Here is a 16594-nt window from a genome sequence, read left to right as displayed (position 1 = left end):
AATATATGAAATATATATAAAAAAATAAATAGAAACAATTTATTGCTATACCCTTAGACAAATGTGCTAAATTCTATTTATTTTGATGGATGCCAACATAAAGATATTTTGGTAGACTACTAAAATTTGCATCTATTAATCTATTTTCTTAATTAGTGACATTTATTGGTACATAATTAGGCTTTTAAGCAGCATCATCTATGAATTCGGCATCATTAATGGGAAAGGGAAAGTTATTAGAAGGTGGTGATTCACTGACTTGTAAACGGAGGTTGGTTTTGCAATCAATGAGTTATGTTTAAAGTGGTACCTTATCTTATTCAAGAATTGATTGATGCTAATTTCTTGTCTGGAACAGGTTATAATAGACTTTTAGTCTTCTTTATCTTGACCGAATGGATGAATGGTTATCCCAATCTCCAAAATATTCAGTGTTTTTATTATCTTATTCTTATCAATGGCTTCTTTGGTTCAGTTTTATTGTAGAGTTGATATTTTTTTTTTTTGGAAAGATTTTTAATATACCAAACTTGTATTATATTTTAATTTTTGATCCGCAAAAGTTATTATTTTGATTTTTATTTTTATGCCCGTTTCATTCTCAATTAACAAGATTAAAGCCATTTTATCGGATTTTTTCAAAATTCTTTTTAATGAAAAAAAAAATAGTACACCCTCCTCCTCCCTCTCTCTCTTTTTCCCTCAAAAAAGAAAAAAATAAAATAAAAATAAACCACGTAACAAAATTTAAATTAATTATATATGTTTAATTTATTGCTTATAAGAACCCTTGTATCACTACTTGATTTAAAAGGTTCACACGATTTTATCTTAGTTCTATTTAATCTCTTCCACAAATTTGGTAATAAGCATAAGATCTTAGTGTCTGATAGAAAGAAAAATCTAAAATTATTTTTTTAAAAAATTTAAATTAACAATTTTAATGAAATTTTTTAATTTATTATGTTCAGCAATATGTATTTCTCTATTTGTGAGTACATTGAATGTACAAAATTAAAATGGCTCTAACATAGTTATTCGTATTAATAACTACTCTAGATAAAATATTCTTATGTGGTGCTAACAATTTAATAACTATTTTTGTGGCTTCAAAATATTTTAGTCTATACTTCTATGTTCTATCTACTCTTTGAATTTACCAAAAAAGATATATGGTCTAACGAGGCTATTATAAATATTTACTAATGATGGGGTAAGCTCTTATTATAGAGCTTTTGAATTTAATCAGGTGGTTTAATCTTCACAAACTTCTCATTTTCTCTCTTTTTTTTCCTCCTCCAACCGGCTCCATTAGCAAAAGACTAAAAACTCATTTAGAAATAAAAATAAAAGTAAATAGAAGATTAGTCTCTTATATGGTACTTATTAATTTAAGAAGTTTTCTTGCATAAGTTGAAGATCTAATGTTAAGATAGACATCTCTTTTATGTATAATTGGATCAAGTTTTTTTTTCTTATGGTATCTCTTATTTCAGCAAATGAAGAACTAATTCATTATAGATTTTAAGTTTTATTTAAAAATTTGTTATTGATCAATGAATTGTTATATACACAAAAATAGGATTCGAACTTCCGACACTTGTTTAAATAGATTAGTAAGTCAACTATTAGACCAACTCAAATTGATTTTATAATTAGATTAAGATATGAGAATTTTGAATTAACATGAGTTTAGACTAACTGATTGATTTTCAAATTAATCTAAATTAATTAGAAGATAACGGTGAACTTTTCTACTTAATTGGACATTAATTAATTTTAGCGATGTTTAGAATTCACTAGAATTAGGAAGTCTGAATGTCTGATATTAGTCATATAAGATTTTTTTTTTGTTGACATATTAGTCGTATAAGATCTATCATTTATATGTTACATAAGGACAATAAAATTAAATTTAAAATCTCATATGTGTTCTAACTATATCTCTAAATTTTATTTATTTATTCGTTTAGTGTTTTGAATACTTTTCAAGAAAATAATTACTCTTCATACATAACCAAAACACATCAAAGCCAATGTTTTATTGAAAACACCTTTAACCAACTAAACCCAACACCCATTAAGTAACCAAGCTAATGTGTGAATTTTGAGTTATCCAACAACATGAATGCTTGAGTAAACTTATGAGCAGCAGATTCTGGCAAACATATACACACAATCATAGAACCACCACCGGAACAAGAATCACCACCACTACCATCTTGTCCTTCGGGTAAAAAAACACAAACTTGAGGCGTAGGAGTCAAGTCTATAGGACCAGCATATAGTGGCCTTCCCCACCCAAAATCTGCACACTTGTATATTGAAAACCTTGTCCACTGAGTTATTGTTAGCTTCCCTCCAAACTCTAGTTGCTTTGGCCTCTCCAAGTCAACGAAATCCACCGTTGACCTCAAATATTCCTCCGACACACTTAGCCTTGCTTCTCGAACCAACCTCGTTGTCTCCGAAAGCCGTTCAGGGTTCACAAGCTCTGAAATTTTGCTTGTTGTGCAAGGTACACACACTACATTGCCGTAGAACCCTTCCTTCAAGGGTGGGTTCCGGAGCTTTTGTCTTGCATTGACAGAAAATGTCAACCTTAAGTCGTAGGTCAATGGTCTCACATCGAGGGCGTTGACCCACGACCTCCACACGTGTGCAGCCATTGCGTCAAATGTTGTGCAGCCATAACCGTCACGTGGCATGGCAAGGGATTTTATAAGGTTTTGGAACTCGCGCGTGATGCGATAGCACTTTTGTAACGGTTTAGTTTCCCATAACGACATTGTGAGATTTGAGCCTTCTTGAATTTTCCTAAACTCCATGTGGGGGAATTGTATATGAGGAGGGTCACGGGGTTTGAAAACCTCTCTATCCCAAATTGGCCTTGGATTTGTTACCAAAGTCCTAGCCTTTGCAGTTGCAGCCCATGCGCCTAGAAACTGCATGGCTCCTAGGCCGTCACAGATGCAATGACAGAGTCGCAACCCAAGGCTAAATCCGCCGCAGCGGAAGATTGTGATTTGTGCTATTACAAGCGGCATGTCAAGGACTTTGTATGGCTCTTCATTAGGGAACTTGAAGATTAATGGCTCCCAAGTTGGGTTTGGTGCAGTGAGGTCTCCTAATTCGGATAAAGCCACATCGGAATGTGCCTGAACCATGAGTGCACCTTGGCTTGGACCAAAGAACACTTCTAATTTCCCATTGCTGGTCTCCCTTAGCCTCCCTGAGAGAGGGTAGTAAGGGACCAAGACATCAGCAAGGGCATCTTGAAGTGTTTTGACTATGGGTTTTTGTGAATTGGCACAACTGTTGGTGGTGGTTTGTTGGTAAAAGTACACGGTGGGTGTGAAGACACGAGCTCCGATCATGTCGTCGAGGTTGGAGAGGTAGAGGGTGTCTCCATATTGGACGGGGATAGGGTGCGATGGCATAACAGGGTACATGGCGTCGATGGTAACGGGAACGGTGAGATGAGGCAGATGAAGCTCTTGGACCCACGGAGGAGCCATGAGGGAAGTGCTGAGAGTAGAGATATAGAAGAGTGAGGCATTTGTAGGGATGTGATTTACTGAAGCATGCAAAGATTGGGGTTCTGGCTTCAATGGGAGAAGGTAATAATAAAGGGGAAAGAGAAGAAGGATGGATCACAAAGATTTGCAGGTATGAATCTGGTGAAGAAGTAATAGATTAATCTTCCTTAATGACTTGTTATCTTTGTATGACTGAAAACATAAGCTGGTTATTATTATATGATGCAGTCGTTGGTGCATCAACCTTTTTGATATGGAGTTTAAATATCAACATTGCCATTTCTTAACATATAAAAAAAATGTGATGACACAACAAATGGCATTATGGACACAATGACACCATGTAAGCCAAATATGAAAAAGTTTATTTTAAACTTGCAGAAAAGTAAAAATAAAATAAAGTAAATGAAAAGACCATAAAGTCATATGTGATTAAAAAGGGTCAAATAATTGCAAATAGCAGAAGTTGGACTTTAAGGCAAACTAGCCCCTTTATTCTTGCAATTTTACCTGCTTCAGCTTTAAACATTTTTCAATATATTTAAATTTTTAAGTTTTTAACAGCACACATGCCATGATGTTCAGATTTTAGTTTCCAAACCATGCAGTGTAATTAGTTATAAAACTTTTGAAAATTGTTAAATGTTTAAAGCTCAATCAGAGTAAATTACAAAGATCAAAACTTTAAGGAGTGATTTGCCCAAAAGTCTAAAGTTGTGGTGGTAGGTGATTTGCATTTAACCATAAAAGAGAATGAATAGAAGAAGACAAAAGTTTACAACAAGAGAAAAGATACAAATACTTCGCCACTACTCTGTTTACCGCACTGGCTGCTGATTGTAATGAGCCTTCTCTTTTTTCTTGGCGGCAGTAAGCTTTGCATTTCTTGCAGCAGCCTCGCTTGCAGCAGCGCGTGCAGCAGCATCCATCTCCTTACTTGACTTTTTCTTCTTCATGGAAGCAACTTTCTTGAGCCGCTCTTTAACATCACCTGCATTTGCATCCTCTACCTTTTCTGGGCCAGTAGTTTCAGATGTTGTATTTCCAGCATCCGTTTGATCTTCCAATTCTTTCTGCTCCTTTGAAGATTTCTCCTTCTTCTTCTTCTTTCTTGCACTTTTGCTTTCCCCAGTAGCATTCTCCTTCTTTTCCAAGGCACCATTGCAGTCCTCTTTCTTCTCTGCACCTGCATTTTAAAGGGCCATGTGAAACAAAAATCCAAGTAAAACCTGAACAACTAACCAGTTACTTCTGCAAGACTTCGATGATACAGGTTGTATGTATGAGGTTTAAGTGTAGATATGTTTACTCGAGCTTTTAGGGCTACTATCCAATGGTTGAAAAATCAAAATAATAAGATACAGCAATCTATTATTCGGCAATCAGGATACAACAATGCGAGCAGCAATCTATTCATGACATTTTTAAGGATGATAGAAGTCATTGTTAATGAAAATGAGACAAATAGAGCTTTCATATACATATATTGTGTGACAGTATGACAGCTAAGCAACAAATATAAACATAAAACTTGTTAACTTTCATACAATAACCAACTAATTTTCTATCAGGGAATTGTTTACAAGGAATCAGTAATCAAAATTCATTACATATTATACTCCATTTGAAAGAACTAAACATTAGACATAGTCTTATCCGCTTGACCAAAAAATGGTCATATATATGATTAATAGCATTATATTACCGTGGGAATCATCCTGGCCAGTGGACTCTCTTGGTGTATATCCTAGCTCAGCCAGAACAGCTTCAAGCTCTTCAAGCCCTTTTTTCTTTAATTCCTTTTTAGAAAGCTGTCTTTCTGTTTCTTTGGTAGCCAATGAGGGTTCAGGAAGCTTCTTAACAACGGCTTCAGCTTCTGTTGGTACTTCTGCATCATTTTTGTGTTCCTCTTCTGCATCATCTTCTACGTTATAGATACCTTCTTCTTCATCACTCTCACTTTCCTGATATTCACCAAGTCTACAAGTTAGTTGAAGTGCAAAGCAATCATGACTTAATAGAATGATAATCAACATCATGAGAAACACCAGACATTCAGATCAATCAAACTGTAGTATACATTGGTTAGTTAATTGACTATAAAAATGGATCATAGTATTAAGAATTTTGATCTATATGAGCATGCAACAACAAACTTTTCATCCAAATGTCAGATTTTGTTCAGTGAGATATTTCACTTAACCACTATTTTTTTACATAAACAATTCCATGAATATAACTTCTTTTGATTAGCAGCACATTTCCAAAAGTAGAAACCCATCTGGCTTAAGCACAAGCTTCATATTTACATTAAATTGATACCATCAATATGCAATGCTTGATGCAATTTTTGCAAATTAACTTTATTATGCCCCATTTTGTTTCATATTTGACATCTTGATGATAATAATTTTTAAATGCTCATGTCACATGCAAGACCGTTCTTTGATGATTACAGAGCACACGACTTCCTTGTGCCTTGTCTTTATGTTAGTTAAGTTCATTGGAACGACACAAACATGACTCAGATAGAAGAATAAAGGTAGATATATCCCCGGCACCAGTGATATTATATAGAACACAGCAAACAAACGAACCTAAGGCCATTATATTCATGCAGACCAAATGGAGTACCAAGAAAAGAGAAGACTAACATTAGTTGTATAAAGTATAAACTATAAACAATAACTAGGAAAGATAATACTATGGATATTACATAGAACAGTATCAAGACGTGGTATCACAATTTTTGTTTACTTGGAAGTATTAATAATGATAAATTATTCCCATGTAGCTAGACAACATAAAAATCAGATACTCTTAGTAGTTCACTGAAATTAACAAAGGCAATAGCCAATCATATCGAGAATCAAATGAAAAACTATTAGTAGTTCACTGTCATGATAAGAGATTAGGAGTAGCCATACTATATATAAGCACACTATTTATGGAAGATTCTTATTAGAGGGAGCAAAAAATCCATCCCGTAGAATCCTTCCAATATATCAGAGATGGTTTTAACCGGTTTTATGTCTGAAAAACACCAACACCCACCAACACTCACATCCTCATGAACTTACCTACCATCCCTAAAAGAAAAATCAAATTGATTTTTGTAGAAAGTAAAATCAAACAGAACTCTATTCTGGTAATTAACATCAATATATCACCATTCAATAAAAATTAAAAAATAAAAAAATTGAACCAAGAATGCAGAATATTGCGAGTTCCCACCACATCTGCGGCAGCATCACTGTCATTGGCTTTCTCGGAACTCACGGCGGCGCCCCAAGATGAGTCAGGAGGACCCGTGGTGGCGTAGTAATCGTCGTCATCTTCATCGTCAACGTCCGCCCATGACTTCGCCGTCAGAGGAGCCGGAGCCCAGAATACTTCCTTCTTCTCCGGCGTCACTTCGCCTCCTCCTCTTCTCTGCTCCTTGATCTTGCTGCTGCTTGTGCTCTTCTTCTTCTTCAAGCTACTAAGCGCGGCGAAGACGTTGGTGCTGTTCAGTGATGGTGGTGCATCCTCCCTCCTGCTCCCTCCTGCTCCCACCATTTTCGGAGCTTCAAGGTTATACTCCTCTCTCTTAATTCCAATTTTTTGTTATCGATTGCGGGATTACGGGGCGAAATTGGGAGTTTGAGAATTGGGAGAAAGGAATCTAGGGTTTTCAGAGGCGGAATGAAAGAAAAGGATACAAACCGATGTGCAGTGCAGTGAAGGGTTTGGGAACGGAGAAGTTACGGTCTCAAAACGGAGCGTTTAAACTTTTAAGTCACTAAAGAGAGTGTTAGGGGAGTAAACGGAAACGTTGCTGAAAATAGCTGAATCTTTTATCAAATAAAATTTATTTATGCGACATAATAATATTTTTAATTATGTATGTTATTCCTTAAAAATATCAGGTATGTTGTTAAGATGGACCAAATCTCTGAAGTGATACGCCAAATTGGACTTTTGTATTAATTTTATCTTTAAAATTCCAATTCTATTAATTTGATCTTACAAATTGAGTTTTACACTGTACAAGTGTAATAATCCGTGTCATGCACGTGATAAAATTAAAATTATAATTTTAAATTATTTTGCTAAAATTAATTTAAATTATAATAATTTGATTAATAAAAATGTAACAGTTAAATTAAATCTATTGAAATTATTGTTTGTTTTTTTAATTCAATGTTAAATATATTAACTCTAAAATAGTTATTAATTAGTTTTAATAATCTATTTTTTTCAATAAATCAAACATATATTATCAATGTGACCATAAGCATAAATAACCTAGTAATACTTAAATTCATCAACAAATTTTTATATATTATTTTACTGTCAAGTAAGAACATATCAAAATCAGCTCAAAATAAATGATAAATTATTAGAGAATTCTAGTACACAAAATTCTCTAATAAACAATAAATAATTTAAACCTACCAAAAAATAACTCAATACTTTTCTTTAATGTCTGCAAAATATATACCTGAAATAATATTATATCAATGTTAGTATACAGTTTTGTAATCATCGACCGAATTTACTACATGACTCCTTCTTAAAAGTTATTCTACACATATGTGCAGTCAGAAGATAAATTATTGAACTTTATTTTACTTTTGTAATTAAATTATTATAATTATGCATTATTCATTAAATGCTGATTGTAATATAATTGTAATATTGTAATTATAATAAAGATATTTTTCTAAAATAAATTTAGAAGAGAAAATAATACTTTCATTTTGGAGGAAAAATGAATTCATAAGAAATTGACACCTCACTTTTATTAGTTGGAGGAAAATCCAATTTTAGTATATTTCTCATTATTATATATTTTTTCTAATCATATATCCATTGTTTTCTTTCTTTTATTTCAGCATTTTAAACTTGGATTTAACTTCTCATAATTTTCACTTCTCAGTCATTCTGTTAGATGCAGTTGATAATTATTGAAATTATTCGATTAACATAGGAGAAAAATATATTATTATACGATAGAATTAATATGAATATATTTTGTTATTAAATAAACAAAGTTAATGTAAAATAAAATTACACGTTAAAAAAACAAAGAAAATAAAATTACAATAGTAAAAGTGATAAAAAAAAGTTTATTTTTACAATTTTATTTTGTCATTTTTATGTATAGAAGATTACAAAATAGTAAACTTCAAACTAAATTAATTGGTATTTGTTGTATTCAATTTAAATAAGCAATGAATTATCTTATTTTAATTTATTCTTTAATTTATATATCATAAAAATTAAATCACATAATTGATATACATAATTTTAAATTGTGTGATACTTAAATATCTAATTAAATCAATTAGTTAATATAATTAATTTGTCATAATAAATTGTGTTTAATGAGTTAAATAAAATAAATTAGGAAACACTCTTAGAAGTATGCTACATTGACTCTATCATTAAATGTAAAAACTCGATTTTTATATAATAAAATAGATAGATAATCTAATAGACGGCGAGAAAGCGAAAAATAAACATTTTAGATCCTAAGATGTTTTATTTAGATGTTTTAATGTGGGTATCACATTATTTTACTTATTATATCCTATGGATCCTTTTGTAACTTTATTTCAGTATCAATGGAATTTCACTATTTTTGAGTAATAAATTAAAATCTAAAATAAAACTGAAAAAAGTAAAGAGTATAAAATTATTGATTAAAATTTAATTTTATTTTTGTTATTATAATAAGTATTTTTATTCAATATACCAACACCGTACAAAATTAATCATAGAAAAAGTATAAAATATAAATAAATATATTGAATTGAGAAATAAAATTATATTTGTTATCTCATTTTTACTTTTAGCAGCACAATAAAATATCATGTACTCAACATAATTTAAGATGCAAATTATAATTAATTATACTTTTTTATTTTAAAACATTTAAAATTAATAGAATAATATAAGTTAACTATTTTTTTGATTAATTTCGTTATGTTTTTTTACTACTTTTAAAATTACGACTTTTTTTTAATTTAACCATGAAATAAAATTAGAGTGTTGGTCTGTACCATTAAAAAAATTAACACTATGAAATTACATTTGTACATATAACATGTTCCTAAATTTTTATATGCAAAACTTAAGATTCTGTATTTCTTTATTTATATCATAGATAAGTATTGTTTACAATGATCCATATTGACTTAAAAAACTTGAAAATTTTTTTACATATTAATTTTATATTTAATATTAAAATATACTAATTTACTATGTTATTTTACTTTTAATGTATGTAGTATTACATTATAAAATATATAAATTAAAATGATTATTATATAGCTTAAATACATCGGACTAAATATAAAAATATAAAACAGAATTGTATTATTAAATTTTAGTAATTTTAATTAGTTAATAATATAATATAAGATAGAAGTGACTATTCATAATTGAATAGTTTTGGTTGATTTGACTAAAAATATCTAAAAATACTCTATATAAAAAGTCAAACTAACTTTAATATTAAATTCATTAATACGATTTTAATTTTATATAATAGTTAGATAATAGATTAGTAAAAGTAAATAGAAGAATGACTTTAATTAGTATTTAATAAAATATTTTAATTAGTATTTGATAAAATATTCATTTTTTTCCAAAGATAATAGGTTATATTTCATTCATTATTGAAAAATAAAATACAAAGATGTCCAAAAGCAGGACAGCATAATGAAAGGTGGGGATTTCCCAAAAACACTACACTGAAGGTATTCATCCAACGGTGCAAGGTCGAAAAACGAAAAAATCTTAAAGAAGAAAGAATGATAAATCAAATTGAATGCAACTAAGAGTTTGCCTCATGGAGATGACGACCTAAACTGGGAGTTCTTTGGATTTCACGGAGCAACTTGACAGAGCTTGCTAGAATGACAGACGACATTGAAGTAGAACCTTCAAAAATCAACTGGTTGCGAGCTTTCCAGCAGTTCCAGCAAATGATGACAAGCAATTGAGGATTACGGTCATCATTCTTCAACAGGTTAAGCATCTCTGTTGATGCAATCCACCATGTCCAAAAGTCGTTAGGACTCTGAGGGGGAAGACAGTCAAGAAGATAACTCTAAGACCATACATCTTTAATTCTAGAGCAATCGATCAAACAATGAGTGACTGTTTCGGTGGCTTCATGACAGCAGGGGCATATTGGTGATATAGATGGGATGCGGTGATGAATCTGAGCAAGCACCGGGAGCCGGCCATGGAGAGCTTTCCAGATAAATAGCTTAATTTTGTGAGGCAAGTTCAACTTCCATAGATCAATCCACGGCTTTTTCTGTTGCATATAATTAGGGCAAAGCTCCAGAGGCATATGGTAAAATAAATAGCCAATTTTGTAACCTGAAGTTGTATCATATTGTTTGGATTTGTTCAAATCCCATTGCAATTTGTCCCTACTCTGCTGAATTTTAACTGACAAAATCCTATTTGCAACATCTTGGGGAAATAATTCTTGAATAAGATTCTGATTCCAATTCCTATCTTCAGTAATTAGATCTTTAACTCTTGGAACCAACTCAGCAATAGCTTGTCTATTTGGCATGTCAGAAATCATTAAAGGATACGGAGGAGGCAGCCAAGGATCCTCAAAGGTTCAGATATTCTCTCCAGTACCCACAACCCAATTAAGACCTTTTTCAACAATCTTTCGGCCTTCCAGTATACTCCTCCATCCCCAAGAAGGTAAGACTCCAATTTCTGCCGTTATAGGATTACCATTGCTAAAGTATTTACCTCTTAGGATTTTGGATAATAAGGAAGTTGGCTGTGTTACAAGTCGACAAAACTGTTTGCCTAAAAGCGCCAGATTTTGGATTCTGAGATCTTTAAATCCAAGGCCTCCTTCTTTTCGTGGGCGAGTCATAGTGTCCCAGCTAATCCAAACCATCCGCCTTTCAGAACCTTTTTGTCCCCACCAGAACTGAGAAAGTAGAGAGTGAATTTCTGAGATTAAACCATCAGGCAACTTGAAGCAAGACAATGTATAAATAGGAATCGCTTCTCCCACTACCTTAAGCAATACGTGTTGAAAAGAGAGCTTGAAATTTAAATTTGCATTATATTAAACACAAATTTATCAAAATAAGGTAAACATAATATTAAATATTTAAACGATCGTTTTATCGAATTTTTAATTAGATTTTTATCTTTTTTATCTTTTTAATTGGATTTTTAATTTCTATACGTTACTTTTTTTTAATTAAGTCTACGTCGTGAGAATAATATTTAAGATAATAAAATATTTTATTTAAAAAACAAATATTTTTGTAATTGAATTAGAATAGTTAATTGAACTACCTCTTTTTTTTTTTTTAAATACCAAAAACATCCTTGACATTTTGTCCCAAAAAAAATCCTTACCAGCTCTAACTTGTTGTCTAAATACCTCTATTTTTTTTTCTTTTTGGATCATGCACCTTCTTTGTCAGGAAAGTTGGTATTATATTGACGGCCTTCAAAAAACTTAAAACTGAACAACAGTACACTAAATCATGCCTAATTATTCAGTTGACTTTGTAATTCTTAGTGTGCGAATATTAAAAAGAAAAAATTTACGTAATTCATTTAAACCCCTAATTTAACATACATTTTTAATATTGGTCCTTTTTCTTAATATATTTTTTTATTATTTTTATTTTTTATAATTAAAAATTATTCTTTTTATAAAACGTCAATAATATTTTATTTTTTCATAATTAAAAAATATTTGTACTATAAAATGTCAATAACATTTTATTTTACTGTTTTTTTCTTAAAGATAGCAGATTATATTTAATTAATTATTGAAAAATAAAATATAAAGATGTCTAAAAGCAAGACAGCATAATAAAAGGTAGGAATTTTTCAAAAAATACTACACTGAAGGTATTCATCCAACGGTGCATGGTCGAAAAATAAAGAAAAATCTTAAAGAAGAAAGAATGATAAATCAAATTGAATGAAACTAAAAGTTTGCCTCATGGAGATGATGATCTAAATTAGGAGTTCTTTGGATTTCACGAAGCAACTTGACAGAACTTGCTAGAATGGCAAATGACATTGAAGTAGAACCTTCAAAAATTAACTGGTTGCAAGCTTTCCAGCAGTTATTGAGGATTACAGTCAGCATTCTTCAACGGGTTAAGCATCTCTGTTAACGCAATCCACCATGTCCAAAAGTCGTTAGGATATACATGGCTGAATTCAGACTGTAGTAAATCAATCTCCACCTTCGAATTAGATCTGTATTCTTGCTGCCATCTGACAATCTTATGTCGACAACGCTTTAGTTTTTGAGCTAGGATATACATGGTTGAACCATCAATCTGTTCGTGCCAAACCTCTCTAACAATCTGCCTTATTTCATCATTGGAACACCATCTTTCTTGGAATTTGAATCGGCGTTTAGATCTCTCAGTTCTCGGGTTAGAGTCTAAGAGAAGAGGGGAGTGATCCGAGCCTGATTCTGACAATCTAAGAACCGTTGCATTGGGATAGAGTTGCTTCCAATCAACTCCTACCAGGAATCGGTCCAGTCTTTCCTGTATCAACTCATCACCCCTCCGTCTATTTGACCAAGTGAATGGTCTTCCGACCATACCAATATCAATTAGGGAATTATCATCAATAAAACTATTAAAGGTTTCGATAGAAGAAGGAGATTTAGCACCCCCACCTGCTTTCTCCAATTGACTAGAAATGGCATTAAAATCACCCTAACACAACCTTACCATCAAACTGTTGCGTGACTGAAGTTAATTCAGCACACTGAGCCATTCTATGTTGATTATTTGAACTGATATAAACACCTAGAACACCATAGGGATCATTAGATCCAGCTGTCAGAACTGATGCCGCAATGAAGAATCTACCATGCTACAAAATCTGAACAGTGCAACCATCCCTCCATGCCATTGCCAAACCCCCTGATAATCCATCCGGATCCACAATAAACCATTCCTTGAAACCACAAGATCTTAATTTTTCTTCAACTTGTCGAGATTGATTTTTTGTTTCACAGATAAAACCAACCTCGGGGGAGTAGGATTTGCAAATCCCTTTAAGATTGTAGATTGTCAGGGGTCTCCCCAAACCCCGACAATTCCACGAGAGTAGTTTCATATTTCTTTGGGTGCCACTTGAAGGCTGGCACCCTCCACCGTCATAGCATCAGAGACAATATCATTGAGACAATTTTTTTTTAAATTTCTTCAGTACCATTACCTCCACTCCTCTGTTTGAAACCTATCACAAACTTTCTGGCAAGTTGTTTCAGGTTTGGCTTTTTGTTCTCCTTTTTAAGCTTGGATATGACGTTGTTATTGTGCTGGACATTATTCATGGTATAGGATATCTCCAATAGAGCATTAGAAGAAGAATTAGTATCAGTAATTTTTTCATTATTCTGTTTTTTCTGATCATCTTGCACACTCATTTTTGAGAAACTATCAAAAAGCCAAGCAAGTGGAGATTTTTTCTTCGGTTGAGCTGGAATAGAACCATCCCGAGGTTGGTTAGGATTGAAGGAAGCTCTCTTTTCAGTTAAACGCCTACCAACTTGATCTGCCTTAAGCCATTCACCAACTTTATCTTCCTTGATATTGTTTTGGGCAGAATCATCAATAAAACATTGGCAGTTCTTAGATTCATGCCCCAATTTTGCACAATAAGTACAGAACACACCTATACGTTCATAGCGTACTCCAATTTCCAGCATTTTCTGATTAGGATCAAGCAGTTTCAGTGTATCCCTCATTCTTTTATCGCCGTTCAGTTCCACTTTAGCCTTCACTATGCGTATATCGTTGCCTCTAACTTCAAATAGAGCAATTTCTTCAATTTGACCAAGTCTCCCACCCAATTTTCGTCCAACCTCAAGTGTTTTGTATTGTTCAGGCAATCCCCAAAATTGTGCCCATACAGGAAAAGAAGAGATGTGATTATCCTCTATGTTTATTGATTGCTTCCATCTGCGAACATGAATAACAAAACTCTTGAATAACCAAGGTGAACCTCTCTCAATTCGAGTCACATCAGAGTCATTCTCAAAGAAAAATTGAAACTGGTTCCTGGATTTTTCGGCTACTCTGAATCCTTCTGGTTTATTCCATATTGCATACAGAGCTCCTTCCATGGTACCTACGGAAAAGATCCAATCTGAGAAAATTCTTTCAGACAGGCTCCGTGTACAGGCTTGAATTCCTTCGGAAACATCTTCATAAGCTAAAACGATCAAGTCATCCTTCTGATCACTATCAATTATATGAGGGTTCTGTGTCTCTAATTTGTTGCTCATGGTGTAGAGAAAAATAGAATTGGTATTTAATGATTTCAGAGAGAAATAAGATATATGGAATGGGTGAATTAGAAAACGAAATGAATTAAAAGAAGAATGAATTGGGAGAGAAAACGAAAATTAGGGAACTAAGTAGAAAAGAAATTAAGAGAAGAAAGTAGAGGAAGATAGAAAAGACTTTGACGAAGAAAAGACAAAGAAAGGTGTAACAATGGAGGCGGCGCAGTGAAACCCTAGTAGAGCGTGAACGAACTCATAGGGCGCTGGATGAGGAGTACGTACTCCTACTGTGTGAGTATTTTGATAAAATATTCATTTAAAATAATTTAAAAAAGTAAAAGTATGATATTATTAAAATTAATACATTTTTATGTTTAAAAAATTATATTTAAATAAAATATTTGTAAAATATAAAATTTAGAGTACCATAGCTTAATGAACATTAATCATTAATTAATTATGAACTAACATGAAATCATAATATAATTTATTTACGAAAAAATAATCAGCAATTAATATTAATAAATATAAAAATCATTCAAACACTTTGATTAAAAGTATGAGTGGTTAATTATTATTCATTTTTAATAATATTTTGTTCATAACAAAAACTAAAAATATAATTATTCAAATTTAGATTTTAGAAAAATAAACGTATAAGTAATAAATGATCTATTTTATCATGCATATTATAAATTAATGAACTAAACTAACTGATATAATGAATTCTAATTAATTAATTGGTATAAATTATAATAAATTATATGATATTTAAAAAGAAAATAAAATGAATAAGAAGAAAATAAAAAGAAATAGAAGAGATAGAAGACTACAATAAAATAAATTGAATGTGAGATTTTTTTTTTTACAAATTTTATATCACATCCGTTTCAATAATAATAAATAAAAATACATCAACTTGATATCTAAGAGAAAAAATGATGAGATAAAATCATAACACAATTCTAAAATAAAAGTTTAAATTAAACCATAATATCATTGCACAACACAAATTGAAAGTAATTTCACACTACAGTATACCACACAAATAGGTAAATGACTTAAGCTTAATTACAGAATTTTTTTATTTATACATACATGATAATACCATGGTCTAAAAATGCTTCATGGATAACATATTATATATTACTTTGAATGATGGGAGTTGAAGAGTGTGTGGTGGTTTGTGTCCACGATAGTTGCCTTCTTGCGACGATGATTCATAGAAAGAAAAAGAATTGTTGTAAAAGCTACCAATGAAAGAGTAATTGATAAATGAATGATATTTTTTTTTAGCGTATATGGTCTTTTATAGTGGTAAAATAAAAATGAAAGGAAAAAAAATTTATATTTTTATATTAGAAATAGAATTTGATATTTATCCTAATAAAATTAAATAACTAATTAGTTATAATTCATGTATTTAAATAAATAAAATAAATTAAATAAAAATATTTTTAAGAATTAATCAAATCAATTAGTTGATACAAATAATTAGTATAATTGATTTTATTTGATTTATTGAATTAAAAATTAATTAGAAAATAGTTGATTGAATTTAATGAATTAAAAAAATAAATAAAAAAACATAGGAAACAATGATTTTTTTAACTAAATTAATCTGTATTTATTGTATTTAATCGGTATAAGTAACAAATTATCTATGTTATTATGTAGCTTATAAATTAATGAATTAAAAAAAATTGATATAATAAATTATAATTATTTAATTGATATAAATTAT

The 16594-nt window shown here is 31.1% G+C and overlaps 2 protein-coding genes across 2 annotated transcripts; both read right to left on the bottom strand.

Annotated features, from left to right (window-relative positions):
- Window positions 1-2093: 2093 nt before the first annotated feature.
- On the bottom strand, window positions 2094-3696 carry LOC107470890 (omega-hydroxypalmitate O-feruloyl transferase). Its single transcript, XM_016090301.3, has one exon. The coding sequence runs from the start codon at window positions 3516-3518 to the stop codon at window positions 2094-2096; it is 1425 nt and encodes a 474-aa protein (XP_015945787.1). The 5' UTR covers window positions 3519-3696.
- A 245-nt stretch (window positions 3697-3941) lies between these two features.
- Window positions 3942-7340, bottom strand: LOC107470948 (uncharacterized). The gene is made up of 3 exons (XM_016090369.3): window positions 6774-7340; window positions 5245-5503; window positions 3942-4725 (listed from the first exon to the last, which is right to left on the bottom strand). The coding sequence occupies exons 1-3, from the start codon at window positions 7095-7097 to the stop codon at window positions 4358-4360; spliced, it is 951 nt and encodes a 316-aa protein (XP_015945855.1). The 5' UTR covers window positions 7098-7340; the 3' UTR covers window positions 3942-4357.
- Between the last annotated feature and the right edge of the window lie 9254 nt (window positions 7341-16594).

This window comes from Arachis duranensis, chromosome 10, assembly GCF_000817695.3.
Source record: "Arachis duranensis cultivar V14167 chromosome 10, aradu.V14167.gnm2.J7QH, whole genome shotgun sequence".
Taxonomy (NCBI): Eukaryota; Viridiplantae; Streptophyta; class Magnoliopsida; order Fabales; family Fabaceae; genus Arachis; species Arachis duranensis.
The sequence above is the reverse complement of the archived record's forward strand: the minus strand, read 5'-3'. Positions and strand labels throughout refer to the sequence as shown.